Below are 16,288 nucleotides of genomic sequence, written 5' to 3' on the forward strand. Positions count from 1 at the left end.
GGGAAGACCTCAGCATAACTAATTCCTGACTATGCGATAACCGTTATAGAATTTTTGTATAATTTTCAATTACTGACTTTTTTTTCTTCTTTTCCTTCCTATATTCGCTATCCACAAATGTTTCTTCATTTCCTCTACTTCAAAAGAATCAATGACACTGTCACACTGGCATGCCTACAAGACAGCTGAATAATTGTCGACGGATTCGAAATGCAAATTTCAAATTCATCAAATTAGGAGAGGAAAAAACAAGTGTCACGGCGTGTAAAGCAACAATTTGTCATTAGAAATTTTATCTCTTCGCATGGCGCGCGCGGATATCGGCGCGTCAATCGCATCCGTATTCAAACATCACAAGCGCTTCAATCTCTAAACTAACACATAACATAACACAGCACACAACACTGAAATTGCGTGTGGTGGACGCGAGTTCAAATCAACTTGATTGATTGCTCGTGTGCTCGAGCAAAAAACTTCTAATTCATTTTGACTGGCGTCCTTCCACGAAAACAACGTATTAAACTGTTTAAACAACCAAAACGACCAATTTGAGTGTACCTAGGTACGTGTGCACGTAAAGTGACATAAAATGAGATGTAAATTTGTAAAAGAAGTGAATAATAAAATGTCTCTCCAGCCTGACGCATTGTTCATTTCGGCGCAGTTCAAAAGTGTCCGCTTTCTTTTCACGTCTGTGGATGGGACAGGAATGAAAAATGATTTTTGATGAGGTTCATAAACCTCCAGCGACGTTTATAGAGTTTCTCAAAAATTCTCAAAAAAAGTTAATTCCGCGTGATGTACGCGGTTGACGAAAAATAACAATAAATTAACGCCAAACAAGACAATTTAACGGCGGAAGATAAAACAACATTTTTCATCAAATAAAAGACTGTTAAAATTAATTTGACATGCGCCAGAGCAGTTGGCAGGCAGGAAATAAAAAGAGCACTAATTAAAACAACAATTTTATGCAAATTTATCGCCAATGACGCGTTTTAATTACCGGGACCATCGTTTGCGGCTTCACACCACGTTATTCTGTCCGCTGACCAAAAGATGAATATTCGATTATTAATTTACTCATAAATTTAGTTGCGGTGCGTATGTACAGCCGTGACTAATTGCGATTTTACGTGTCGTTATTTAAGTGACAGGTGGTTTAATAATATTTAATTACTTTTTCCAAAATCGGTTTTGCGCTCCAAAATGTACAATAGATTAACAATTAACGTAACTTTGCGGGGAATAATAAATATTTATAATTCAGTTTCTTAAATTCCCTTTCAATTCGATTTCTATGTGCTCAGCTTTCGATGCAAATATGCACGCATGCATAATACATGAGAATATCTGAAACCGAGCAATATGCGATGGAAAGTAATGCAAAAAGCGCATGCCGCGAAAAGTACGCACCGAAAAGCAATAAACACGTTGTAATAATAAGTGCGGTGAGTGTGGGGGCACGCACTCAACTTATATTCGGAGAGTAAGCACACACTCACTCGATGCGATCTTGTAATTAACAAGAGAGCAATTAATTCACGGCGCCGCTTAACGAACTGACAACTTGTTTCTTACCACTCGGGATAAATAAAATCGGAGAGAAGCTATTATTACGATTATGAAGTATTGAAGAAAATGTCAATGTTAGATTCGTCTGTCACACAACAATGCAAACAATTTGCAATTTGTTACTCATGTCGCTGATTAGTTTATTTACGATATATACACACAACATGGCTATCGCACAAGTGCACAATGGCTGTGCGCGCTCTCGGCATATTGACGAAAGGAATGAATTTCTGCGCGTTTACCTGCGCGCCGTTAGCAGGTTGTTATTTGCGCGCGCGGAATGGAACGCGTACGACGCGAAATGAAATGTTATTGTTGAATACTTTTACGGAGGCACACACACCCATAAATCCCATTGGAATATTATTACGCTGCGAATGACTTGACATGAGTAGTATGTCAGACACGGCAAGTGGGTAAGTGCTAGATATATAAATATCTACCATGTGGATAAGTAAAAAAATATTTTTTATTAATAATTTATTTACAAGCCAATAAAAATTATGTGTCTTGTGAAAAATATGAAAAATTTTTATCGGAAAACAATTTAAAAATTGGAAAATTTTCATACAATTTTGCAAATAATGTTTTGATTGATGCATGAATGATCAATAAATCAAGTTTATTACTGCACTCTAGAAAATAAATTGCCTACTGTGCTGATTTCATTTTCTATGATTTCTAACCTTCATTTTTATTTATTTATACATTTTTCTACAATTCCGATTGCGTTCGGTATCGAATGAAGAAAATTCTATTAGCGCTCGCATTAAATTTATGCGCACTTAACCGATGGAAGGTTTTTAAAGAGCATAAAAAGCGCAACTCTATGGAATTAAGATTAATTAATATGTAAAGGAAACGAGCGTAACATGCCGCAAAACGTAACATGCGTTGGGCGAGGTGGTACGCGTGTGGGGCGTTTTTCAAGGTTTCCGCTACGTCAATTAATAAATATTATTCGAGAAGTCAAGAAACACGTTTCCAATAATATGTAATTTTACGGATGTCAAGCATTTTAACAATTAAATCAAATACATAAAAAAAAATATTAAATTTACCAGCTTGATTAACCACACTATTTTTAATTCAACAAAAAAATTAGTTTGCTTTCGATTTAAATCGATTACTATGATTAAAAAAAATGTTGCGTTTTATAAACTTTTAAAACTGTGATGTGAGTGTGTGAAAAAGTTCAAGGTAACGTATGCCACCGCCCGTTTAGTCATAAATAAATCTCACACGTTTTGTTTTAGTCCATTTTTTCTTGGGACTTCGCCCAATGCAACAATGCCGCCACTCGGGTCATAAATAACGAATTAAGTAACCGCCACAGCAAACATTTAAGCGCGCGAACGCGAATCGAGTGAGAACTGCATGTGAATGACATTCAATTTGCATAATGTAATGTATTAACACTTCAATGAAAAAATCACACGAAATAATAAAACAAAAAAAACTAGGCAAAACCTTGACATATGCACTAGTTTTTTTTCGACAAGTTCTCAATGGTTATAGGTAGTAATATTATGTTCAACATTCACCAAAATTTATAAAATATAATAAAATAAAAGAATAAAATTTTATTGGAGGTCAAAATTTCAAACGCCAAAAATTAAAATTTTCAAATTATGAATTTTCTTTTTGTGTTTTTTCTGTGTCTATGAAAATAGATAGATATTCGTAAATGTGAAGATCATGTTCTTGATCATGATCATCATGAAGATCACGGCAAAGAGCGTCGTTATTCACAATTGATTAAGCCGACGTAGAGTCTCCGTCCGGCAAACGCTAATAACACGCGTTTAATAGCTGAAGTAAATACGCTCGACGTCGACAATGGGGCCGTACGAGACGATGCGCACTTTTCGACTCAATTAGTCGATAACTCGTCCCGCTAACAACTGCCGTTCGACTTCGGGCCGTTTTGTCGCTTCGCAACGCGGCAATAATCAACGTAATCGACCCGACTGCGAAATGCAAACCGTAGGCAAATAGATGCGACGCATTATACAAGAATTCCGGACAGATACGGACAGACAAGAGAAGATTAACAAACTTACAAGTTAAGCACTAGTTTAAAACATAATCTCCAAGCGTATATTAAATTTTATTAAAATCATAAGCTAATATTTAATAGATGATACTCTACAGGTTAAAAATGTAATAAATTTCCATTTTGTAGAGTTACATTTACCATGAACCTGTAAATTGGTACTTTGTGGCTTGAGTACATCGGATTAAAACGATTTTAATTAAGCATTGCACTCCGACCCGGTCTACTCGAGGATAATGTCCCAAAGAAACAAGTCTTGGATGTGCATAGTCAGACGCCGCATAAAAACGGGCGTAAACTGGCAGCGCGTTCTGTAAAATGTCGCACGCTTCATATACAAACACTCTTTGCACGACGCGACGACACATTTGATGTTTAAAGCGCTAAACACTACAAAAACGAAGACGCCGAGGTCGCTTTAAGGAGCGATCATTAATTAGAACTAATTGGTAAGAGAGTTCATGCTTGTCAAATGTAGGTATCGCTAAGTAACAAGATTTTAAAGTTCAAATACTTAAAATGTTGATTTTTAAAATTTAAATTTAAAAAAATAAATTTCTGCAAAATTAAATGATTTTCTTATAATCCAATAATAATATCACATAGCTACCGAAAAAAAAGTAGAACGCGTCGTCAAGACCCACACGCCAACACACAATTGAAAACAATCTGTCATTAAGTCCTTTTCCAACGTGCTGTGCCCAAAGTGCTATTATTATACGTTTACCATGCGTTTTCGTGTTTTCTTCGACCAGCACAAAAATGTAACTACTACTTCCACCGACGATGTATTTATTTGACGTTTTTATTTTCTTCATTTGTGGCCATTCTTCGCCGCTGCGCCCGCAGCCAACGTCCTAATAGACTAAACGACTACTCAAAGAAATTAGATAGAGGAAGAAGATGCCTTCGAGGGCCTTTTTGTTACGATTATTATCGCCATCATCTACAAACATGAACACACGAGACACTTGACTTAAAGCACGACGACAAAAAATAATGCGCAAGCCAGCGGGATTGAAGAATGAAGAAAAACTAAACGAGATGAACGACTCGAAGGCCTTTTTTATTCACCTAGGTACTACTGAAGTTTAAAGACATGACGAATAATTGAAAAGCACACTGTTTTTTTGTTTCTGTATGCATAAAAACAAAATGTCTATTGTTCACACACATTTTATTACGAGTACAGCGCGTTAACTTTGACACTTGAAATGCAAGTTTTTCTGTATTTATTTTAATGTTCGGACTTTGTGTTTGCAGTTAGTGGTTTTTCCGTTACGTTAAGTTTATTGAATTAAATTTAGTCGCGAGTGTATAAAGCTGGGTTAATCGTTTGCTCCGGTTGTAGGCCCTGGGATAGATTTAGATTTAGATCGTCGGTGCTTACATAGGTTTTAGAGAAGAGAAAAGCGGATCGTAACGACGGCATTAAATCGATCTGAAACGTACACGCACTTAAGACTACTTGCGGAACGCGAAACGAAGAAGAGACGAGGAAGCGGCGAAATTTATTTCGATTGCGCGCATTCGCCCCGTGCTTAACTAACAACATGCCGAGCATGTCTAAACTAAATCTAAGTAGAAATTCGTAAAATAATTCACCACTGAATTTAGTTATTTATTTATTTTGAAAAAATATTGAGTCGATTGGCGACATTCCAGCGTCATAATCCGATAGCTTCGTTACGATGACAATTAGTATGCAAACGAGACAATTAGGCATCTACTGAATTAGGTTTCGCGGCGCAGACTAATAACGAACGTTCGTCGACCGCATCCTTGCGTTGTGGACTATGTCCTTTGGGCCTAGCGCGTTGTAAAACTTGTATTTTTATTAATTAAAGCCGTTTTAATCACGGCAATCATTAAAATATTTTATCCAGGGCATTTGAACATTAAACACACACACACACACACACTCGAAACTTTGTTTAGCCGAGCGCGCTCCAAGTTCATTAGCATAGGAGCTAATTAATATCGACGAAAAAAAACGGTTAATCTATATATTTCACGTTTTTAATTCGTGTTTTATGTTATTATTTCACAATAACTATTGGTTAATATTTTCGGCTTAAGTTTTCGAGTTTCAGACTTAAGACGCAAGACAATTAAGCAAGCGATGCGGGCATTTATTATTTGTGCAATGCTCGCACGCCGAGAGATACCAGTGTCGATAAGTATAGTTGATATTATAAGTAGGAAGGCAATAAAAAGTTCGTAATTTATCGTCGTTGACATAATCGAACGTGTGAAAATGTAATCGCCTCATTACTATTCCTTCCTGTCGCCGGGCTTGCGTGTCTCGTCTGCACGTATTTCGCATGACTCGCCAATGCGCTTACAACTAATGTGTCAAGAGTCTAATCGATGCTTTTCGAAGAATTATTAACTATTCTGATTTATTACTGCTTTTAAGAAGTCAAAATTAAAGTTTGCGTTATTTTGACTGAAATAAGTAAAGCTACTTCACCTAATGTCACTTAAGTCATCCGAATAAATGACTTAAGTCATGTACGCATATTAAACGCATTAATGCCACGCTGACGATGAGGTTATTACTAATTGAAAGCAGTAACAATTTTAATGTTTCCGCAACAATGAACTAAATGAGTCAGGCAGTCGCGACGTTCCGATGTTTGCATCAATTTTCGCTAATTAAGCTTAATTAACCATTGTTCTCGTCCCATGAAGACCGCATTCCAACTTATCGCTGCGTGCTGCTCCCGACACACACACACATCACAGAAAATTTTGAATATTTCACGTTTCTCCAGCGAGTGAATCAAAGATTTCATTACGTTCTATTCATATTCCGTTTTCTTTTTTGGTCGTTGTTTTGTGGTGAGGCGCAAAGCGTTCATTTTCTCGCGAGAATCTTCGTCGGCGACTATCGGTCGTTAACCAGTTTCGTTAAAAACGCTCATTTCGTGCCCGTTTGCGATCGGCGGCGAGCGATGCGCGCTTCGGACGGGCCCCGACCGACGGGCGGTCTATGCGCGAAGAAGCGCAAAGATGGGGCGCGCAAGAGTCAGCGGTGGTAAGCTGGTAACTAACGCAAAGTACACCGGCAACACATGTACGCCGAGAAGAAAGACGCTGCGCGCTTGTGTGCGCGCAGCATAATGACGTGATAAGTCCCTCTTATTACGAAAAACAGGTTTACGGACATTCACGCCGCAGACGGGTTGAAAAACCATGAAAGACCACGAAATACTAACTAATCGCGCACGGCATTATCACACCAATACAAAAAATTTAAAAAAAATAACCGAAATTATTTAAATATATAAAAATTACTCACCGTCCATCGAAAGCTGAATGGCAAGACGAGTTTTCCGCGTTCAGGATCAGCGAGAGTGAAGGTATCACGACCTAACACCGGACTGGATGTGTTCCCGAAGGAACACGACCCGGTGCTGGTCACATTGCTCTGATACTCTTTGAGACAAAGCCGGAAGAAAGTATTGCACGGCGTCGTACAGCGCGATGCCAGCGAGGCACGCTGCATGATGCCGATGCCGTTTCCGACGCCAGCGCCGCCGGCATTTCCACAACACTCCCGGTTCGTCAGCTCCCCAAGCGGGTTGACCATCTCCAGCACCTGCAGTTCAAAGAAACCGGAGCCATGCGCGCACTGAAACAGATTCAACAAACACATTCATTACCAAAAAATATCAACGCATAAAAACAACTTTATTTGATTAAGGTTTTCTTTAAACTTAAGTTAAGTCCTAAGTAAATAGAGGTTCTAATAGGATTTATGACAAACTTCCTCTGTGTAGTCATGGAAATTCTCAAAGCAAATTGTCTTTCAATTAAGTTTAACGTGACTTAAATGAGAAATGAAATAAAAACGCAATAATCCAGCGCACGGATTACAAGAAACGCGATGATGATTCGGTCGGTCGCGTATTTAATAAAGGATTCAATTAAACTTTCCGCGAATCGAAGTCGAGAAAACGAGCCAAGAAAATGTTAATCACGATGCGGTTTAAATTGCTAAACGAGTCCAAATGGCTGAATTAAAATTAAACTGCCGTGTATAAAGTTTAGTTTTTCTACGAAGCGGCATTAAATTAAAAGCTCTGGAATTTTATCAAACAATTTCCAGAGTATTTAATTTCTACGCATAAAATAACATCAATAAAACAATAATTAAAATATTAAAACACTCTGTATTATATAAACAACTACGGAATTATATGTCAACCAAATGCGCAGCGTGCAGAAACGAGATAAAGACGACTGGGGAATGTAAACAAATCCGTTCAGGTGTTCAATGCGCGCTATGTGAAAAGAATACCTATTATTGCACGATATCTGCGAAGTGCATAGAGCGTCAGGTAGGTACACCATTCGAAATTCGAAGAGAGGTGCTACTTTACCGCGCATCGGCATAAAAGCGCTTTTATTGTGCGGCGCAACGACGCAGAAGGGATTCATTTCAAAGGCAGGAAATATCCGTGCGGTTTTCCGGTTAATAAAGCGATATAAGTGCACTAGAAACTCTATGTACACGTATATTACACGTGTAAATCACAATTCTAACACAAATAACACAAGTTAAAAAACAGGATTGTTTTTGAATCGTAAAAATTAAATCGTGAGCATGTTATCAATAAATAATTAATAATTATAACAACAAGAACTGTTTTATAGAATGTTGGGCGTTTTAATATGGCAATAACAATAGCAATTCATTGTTTTACTAATCAATTAATATTACTCGTTAAGTTTAGCTATAAAAATGTTGCATTTTTTTTAATAATCGTGTAAGTATTGCTTAATGCATTGTTAAAAAACATTAAAAATGAACTTTCAGAAATTTTTAAAATATTTTTTAAAGTAAAACTGCAAAAAATACAAAATTTCGGCTTAAATTCTTAGAATTCAACAGAGTAATTGATATTTAAGCAAGTTCCAGTTTTCATTTTATATAAAAAATTACTCATTGATATCACCCGTGGGAATTTGTAGAGTAAATTAAATATTTGATAACCTTTATTGCCAAGTGCGAATATATTGATAAGTAACATAGGTACAGTTCCGCTGACTGCGTGTAGTTTTTAATATTCCCACACATGATCAATCTGAATATTTAACAAGTCCTGCAGTGTAAAACATTCCGCATTGTTAGTCAATTAGGTTCAATTTTTACAATTCATAATTCATTACGTACTTAGGTTCCTACAACACCAAGCAACCACAAAAGTTGAAAAGAAATCATAATCGGAAGCCGACGGAGACTACTTCACAATGTAAACGTTATAAACATACATGAACACAATATTTTTTATCTTAATTGCCGTTAATCTAATTCGTTTACGGACGTTTAAATGTGCGAAAATTCACACGCATCAATTAATTTATACGGGGCGCTATTAAGCGTAAAGTATTTGTTTTGTAAGCGAGCCACGAAGCGTCTTAATTTAATTAAATTAATTTGAGTCGAAACAATGTCCGGCCCAACTGGCGTTTCACAAGCGCATGACATGTGGAGAATGTAAATTTCCTCCCAATTCACTTAAAACACTCGAAACGACGCTAAAGTGTTTGCATGTAATTTATAGCTACGAATGTTAACCACAACAACCGAAAATTGGAGGTAATCGTTTTCCGGTTTGTTTAAATTTCTTTTATTCCCCTTATCATCCGAGCGCAAGTGCATCCGAAAAGTTAATCTGCTTGAACGCTGAAGATACGGAACGCGGAACGAAACAAGTTTCGGAAACTCGCACCGCATGCGGTCTCAAAACACGCTGCTTTGCCTCAAGAAACAAATTTGCATACGAAAATACTTTAATTATCTTTCCATTGCATAAGTTACAAAATGCAAACATTTTAACAACACATAAACAGTATTGTGTTGAAAGACACGGAAATCTGTTTTTAAAAATAAATTCTAATATGCACTTCTGTTTTGCTTCCAATCTTATCTTAATAACGGCGTGATAGACCGCAAAATTTTCGACATTTTAAATGTTTCAGGAGAAGATTAATAGCGGACGCAACCGTAAACAATTCTTAAGCGTTTTTCGTTTAATTTCTCGTTTCTGCTGCTGCCCCGCTGACGTTTTAATATCGTGCTCTAGATATACCCAAAGTGGCCTAAGCGCCAGTCAGCTCCAAAGATGTAATTAGGCTTTTCGTGTCGGCATGAAATTATCGTTTCATTCGCAATTTTAAACTGCGACCGCTTACATAGTAGTAGTGTTTAAACCCTTTTCGGTTAAAAAAAATCTATTTCTAAGAAACAATTATTACGCAAAATTTTTACCTGTAATAAGTTGAGCAACAGAAGGAAAAAGTGTAATAAATATCCATGTGACATGCTCCTACACAAAAGTCGCCACACGACACTGCACATCTTCACCGCGAACAACAACAACCGCGAGCCGCGTTCGAATCACCAAACCTCCTCGAAAGAGCGACTAAAACAGCGACGGCCGCGACGACGTTGCAATGCGACGCTGCATCATCGTCCTCTGCGTCCTGTGCGTGCCTGCGTTATCAACAAAACAACACACAACACTCACACGCACACACACCGGCAGATAATAAACAAAAAACCGAAACAAGTTCACACAAAATTCGCACGATGTAGCAGTAACATTCCACTGATATTATCTAGACAAGTCCACAAGTACAAAATCACCAATAATGTTAATAATGAATTGAGTTTTAAGTAACGCACATTGTGTTTTAATGTTTTCGTTGGCTGCGTGTTGAATTTTCGATGGTGTGTTACCACTGATAGGAGGACACTGTGATACGTTTAGAGAGTATGCTGAAGGAGACGTGATTGTGATATGCGTGTGCGCTGCGAACGTACGCGTAAACGGACCGAACGCGCACGAACTCTGCATGCACGATGCAACGGCTCAGCAGATACTGAAGCTGGTGCACAGTCGCGGTCGCGGTTGGGGGACGACCGGCGTGAGAGACACTGGGAAAGAATTGCGTGTGGAAGAGAGAACGCCAACTCGGCGATGGATGGTGATGGCCGTGATGGGGGAAATCGTGGAACGCGAGTTGTACTTTCGTACGAAGAGAGAGAACTGAAGAAGTTGCGAGGCTGTCTGGTTGTTCGGTGGTTGCTAAACTAAAATTCTGTATTTGCTGAATTCTTACGTCCGGTCAAAAATTATTTTTAATATAAATTCAATAGAAAACATTTTTATCTTCATTTATCAATTTAATTTGGTGAAATTAAAAAATCGCGATTTTTTTAACGATTAAATACTGTTAGATTAGTAATTAATATAAAAACTCCTCTCTAATTAACTCACAATGTTGCGGTTTTGACAATGCGTACATTCGCCCGATTTGAAAATCAATTAGTTCGTGAATTTAATTTCACGAATTAATAACAATTAATTTGCGAGAAAGAGAAATTGTTCGCCACGCTACAGTTACGTCTCGAACTGACCGATGCGGAGTCTATAATTACAAGCAACTAGTAAGAATGTTACTTTGTTACTTACTGGTTATTTGCTTCTTCGCGGCGTGTTTTTTTTTTGTTGGCTCCTCAAACGGTCAGCGATATTCTCGTAAATCGAAAACAACAATTTGTTACTTGCCCTGGTATTACGTTATTATTTGCTGTGCGGATGAAATTTCTGTTTTATGCTTACAATTCTCGAGTTTATCGGAATTATTGCTGGACGGCACTTAATAATGCAATAAAAGTAGGTACGCATTTGAAATTGGAGTGACGTTCAATTCCCAGAAATAAGCAAAACACTAAGGGCTAATGACCAGAGAAGGCAAGAAATGAAGTTGGAAGTGAAAATGCATGAACTTTATGTTTACAAACTTCAAAAATCGATGTAATTTGCTTGTAAACTGTAAATTTTTAGTAAAAAAACGCAAAAAACGATTTTTAACTGATTAATTTTTTGTTTTAAAATTATTAATATTGTTTTGAGTCTTTTTTATGCACAACCCATGTTTCCCATGCTTTATTTTGTGGGATATGAGCATGTTTGATGAATAGTAATGTGTAGGTGAGTGCGTACACAAAAGAATCCATGCGTTTTCGATTAGAATCGGAATTCTGCGTTAGGAGTACAAACACGAGTGAAATTCGAGCGATTCCATTACACGATCAAATGGCGATTCTACCGGTTTATCCAATTATTTGTTAAATAACTAGACGCGCATCGGCCAAAAGCTCCAAAACACGCCAATGTTTAAATCCAACGCGATCCCAAGACGTTCGAAGCCGATACGATGTGTAATTATAGAATTACTTACCAATCGAATTGGAATGCTAGAAGTTCTCGCCCGAAATGCCAACAATTAAATGTTTTTACTCCATTTCGTTGGAGTAAGTGATGCTGTAACTGCCGCGAATGAGGAAAGAGCAAAGAATTTGCTCAGAAAACAACAGAAAATTTAGTTGAAGTGAGTGTACAACTTGCACGCAACTTGTGAAGGGTTCATCTAACTTAAGTATTTAATTACGCCTAGAATTTCACTTAAATCTGGTTTCTTTGACTTAATTTAAGTCAAATAGAATGCAATTTGATTACTTAGGTAATTTGCTTAGTAAATATTTAGGTGTATGGAGAATATAACATCTAAAGTAGAGAATATTACGCAAAACACACCAAACTGTTCGAAAAATTTCGTTTTTGGCAAGTTTTACACCGCCTAGGCCCCGGGGAGATTCGAACTCCCGATCTCCTGTTTACTAGACAGGCGCTTTAACCAACTAAGCCACGGCGCCAATATCCTTAATTATATTAGCTGAAAAAATGTTTAAAAATTTAATTTTCCTTCAAAGAAATAAACATTTGCTTATTTTGACGCCAGCCTAATATTTTAAAGTATTTTTATGAAATTTTCCTAGAATTTTACTTAGATCTAGAAAATATCAATAAAACACTGAGTTATTTTAAAAGAAACGCCCTCTATAGGACGATAGGCCCCGGGGAGATTCGAACTCCCGATCTCCTGTTTACTAGACAGGCGCTTTAACCAACTAAGCCACGGCGCCGATGAATATTAACATTTCTAAAAAATTTTGTCAAAATCTAAGATATCTTGACCATAAAATATAAATTTTAAAAGTAAAAATTTAAAAATATTGCAATATCGACTACACTAGTTAAAATGTTCATTAAAATAAGACGTAGTGTACTTAAGTCATGTTTCAAACATTCAACCGTAAGTTGAAAGTGTAACAAACAAATGTTTTACATTTGTAACCTCTTGTTAGCGTCACCAGGACTCCCTACTTAGTCGATTATTATCCACTATCCTCCTCAACTCCCGATAATGATGTATTCATTTTGGACGCAACTTCCACCTCGCCGAACAGCGTTTATTTGTTCTTCATTAGCGTGCCTCTGCCGTTGTGTGTGCTTTGGTGTGCTTCACGTCGCGCCGGCAACAGCGGCAAGTCCATCTCGCACACCGTACGCACGCCACGTGGTGCGTTTCGTTTTAATTGTTCGCCGTTTATTATTTAAACATGAACAACACACTCATCCACACGCATACACGCGCGCGCCCAACAAGCAACGAGTAACAAAACGCCAGCGTCGGTTTTCAGAAAAAACGCGCACCAAGCACGCACCTCGCATATATCCCGACACTTAATTTAATACTAATAAATATTTCACCAAACTCATTTGTATTGAAATGGGTTAAAGTAGCAGGGGGTATGTGGCCGTGTGTGCTCGGTGGAGAGACTATAAGATTGTTCGAAGGTGGGAACAACGACTTCAACACTTTTTTCGTTTTCGACGAGTGCTGCTGCGTTGTTGAGTGCTGTTTCGGAGCGCTTTTTTTCGTCGAGGGCACAACATAAATACGAAATCATTATGAGTAACGATCGGCGATCAGGCCACTTTTTTCGCTTTGCGATGCCTCGCAGCCCTTGCAGGTTGGAGGCATTCTTCGATATAATATCGTATTATGTTAAAATATAAAACGCGCGCCGGTTAACAACGTCAACAACATCGGCAAGTCGGCATTGATTTTTATTTATAAATTCGTGCACTTTCCATCGTTTATGATTGTGCACTCGGCTTAATTCTAATTGACAATCAGAGGGGAAGACGTGAAAAACTTGGCAGACGGTTTATCGTTCGATTGAATTGCGCTAATTGGTCATTCGTATGCATTCGATCACTTATTTTAAATCTCAGTGCACACGGAGCATCAACATTTTAAATTTTTAAATGTAAAACATTAAAAGCTGGTTTTTAATGCTAATTTTATTCATCTACTCTGTTAAACCACCTACGCTTTTATTTTTAAGCTGTAAAATTGCAAAATCTTGCTGCTGGGCTTTAACTTGTATTGTAGTGCATTTAATATGGGTACTTCTTTCCACTTTTCAATTGATACATCTTCCCGACACTTGCGTATCTTTCTAAACATCTTACAGCGTGTTACATGTGTTAATTAGCGCGCTTAGCAGCACGTTTAGTAAATTTGCGATTGCTGTACGCTTAAACTTTGAATGTGTTTCTTAGTCGTGCACATTTGGTTGCCTAACTATTATTTTTCTTAAATTACATGAAACATGAATTTATTCATTTAAAATTAATAAATATTCCAATTGTAAATATTTACTACTCTGTAATTTGTATTTGCTATACTACACGCATAATTTACATGTAATTGAAGCACTCCGCCATCGACGTTTACGCATCTTCTGCTTCAACTTCATTCTGCACTACTTAATAATGTTATTAGCAAGCTGCAGAAATTACACCGCTTGTTGAACGCGTATTAATTAGTTAATTACAAACTAGTATGTTAATGCAACTGCTGTGTATACAACACACACTAATCTAATGTGTTCTTATCATTACACAACAACATTATTAAAATAACAAAGAATTTTTGTTTGTTTTTTCGTTAATAATGCAGGAAGTGTTTTTAATCGAGTCCTGAAAATATATAAAACGTGCGAAATGCCTCGTAAAACAAGTCTGACTACACAAACGCAGTGTTGTAAAAAGACTGCAAATAACTTAATAACTTAGGAGTATATACAAGCGAAATTAAACAATAAGAAATTCCGTGGCGCCTCCGCAACCGCCGTAGGCGTATTGCGAAACGTGTTCGGATGATGTACGAAGCAATTGTCTTCGCTTCGAGCGCGCTCTTCGGCGGGCGACACACAATTAAAAGCAGATAATGTACTCCCGCACAGAGGACATTTTCATTCACACACCCGGACGTTAAATATGACAATAACATGATACTCATCAATGTCACCTATGTTATCAGAAGTTAATCAATGATTGTTAATGTTTGCTTGTGCTATGAGACTTGGGAGAATTGAGTTATGACTCGAAATATTTCCTTATTCGATTCTCTTCGCTGGTTAATTGCTCGCTGCGCTGCAATGCAAAGATGGCGGCCGATTGAAGAAAAAAAGATTGAAATTTATCTACGCGCATTCCTGAAATTACCATCGTGCCGGAGCCACCTTCGGCAAGCCACATTCTTATTAGTTAAACGCTGCTTAACGAACGTACGCACAACGCACCAGCACAGGCAGTGAAGAAGGAATGAAGAACCACACGTGAATCCAACCACAATGTAAGTAAGTATAAGTACCTACATACAAGCGTATGTTCAAACTGTGTGCTCATATGTTAGTCTAGCTCCAGCACATCCCGAAGAGTGAAGATGCAAAGTGCATAAACCGTGAAAACGACTGCGGAGGATGTTTCCTAGATCCAACAACATCGACATTAGTTTCATTGGATGCATTTCCTTCTCATCCTCCAGCAGTATCAGTGAATGCATAATTAAATTACGAGTATTATGAGATATCGCCGTTTCTCTAATTGGGTGTCTAATTGGAATTCTTGACTCTGAATTTCTTCTGTTGTGATGTACTTGTATGTAAGTAGTTATAACAAAAACAGAAGCGTGCAGCACCCACAAAAACCCCGCAAGAGATTTTACTTCATTTGTGGTATAATTAAAGTTTGCGTTAATTAGACAACACAGGTGTAATGAGCTGCAGCGTTTTGGGTTGAAAAATCAGATAGGTAGGATCATGACCAGCTCCATTGGGCCATGAAAAATGATTAATTTCTTTCGTGACGGCGTGTCCCTCCTAATAATCAAGTTTTTCGGTTGATGCAAGATGCACCTTCTTCTGTTCTCCTCCTTTATTTTTGCCGTGATCATCAGGTTTGAAGATGTCTAGATTACTATCGCTTCCGCTACGCTCCAAGGCATAGAACAACAACCCCCGAAGCACACTATATAATTATATACATTTATCAGTAAACAGTCGCCTGATAACAATCAGTAATCATATTAATTGTTAATTGTCATTTTCATTATTTCTCACCGGAGAAATCCATAGAGTACTGAAATATTTACCTGAGAAGAAAAAAAATCTACTGGTCTTTGGTCTGTGATGAAGGCGAGGAAAAAATCGCAGCCGGGCGAAGAAGAAGAAAAAAATCGAAGAAAGACGTACGACGTTATAATGACGCCGTCGAACCACGAGCGTGATAAAGGCCACGAAGAAAAGGAGAGATTATGAAACCTTCGCGGTGGTGCCTCGGCTAGTTGCTTGACTGACCATCGCATGCATCCACACGCAGTGGTGGTGGTAGTAATGTAGTAAAGGACGTCGATGCGTGTGAGCAGCGGCCGACTGGAGACTGA

General features: G+C 37.8%; 1 protein-coding gene and 2 non-coding genes across 3 annotated transcripts in view; all 3 read right to left on the reverse strand.

The window, feature by feature from the left end:
• The window catches only part of LOC135798892 (protein jagged-1b-like), a 48,741-nt gene extending 38,234 nt beyond the window's left edge, over nucleotides 1-10,507 (reverse strand). Inside the window, exons 1-2 of the mRNA XM_065311875.1 lie at nucleotides 9,912-10,507; nucleotides 6,936-7,268 (exon numbers count right to left, since the gene is read on the reverse strand). Of these exons, the coding sequence (XP_065167947.1) occupies nucleotides 6,936-7,268; nucleotides 9,912-10,001 (423 nt within the window). The 5' untranslated portion in view covers nucleotides 10,002-10,507. The remainder of the gene's footprint in view (nucleotides 1-6,935; nucleotides 7,269-9,911) is intronic.
• A 1,784-nt stretch (nucleotides 10,508-12,291) lies between these two features.
• Nucleotides 12,292-12,365, reverse strand: TRNAT-AGU (transfer RNA threonine (anticodon AGU)). Its single transcript has one exon. It is a non-coding gene; the product is annotated as a tRNA-Thr (tRNA).
• A 196-nt stretch (nucleotides 12,366-12,561) lies between these two features.
• On the reverse strand, nucleotides 12,562-12,635 carry TRNAT-AGU (transfer RNA threonine (anticodon AGU)). Its single transcript has one exon. It is a non-coding gene; the product is annotated as a tRNA-Thr (tRNA).
• Between the last annotated feature and the right edge of the window lie 3,653 nt (nucleotides 12,636-16,288).

The sequence above is a fragment of the Atheta coriaria genome, unplaced genomic scaffold (genome assembly GCF_025399875.1).
Source record: "Atheta coriaria isolate IRGN ID8LTWV9N9 unplaced genomic scaffold, Caltech_Dcor_3.1 hic_scaffold_9_pilon, whole genome shotgun sequence".
NCBI lineage: Eukaryota > Metazoa > Arthropoda > Insecta > Coleoptera > Staphylinidae > Dalotia > Dalotia coriaria.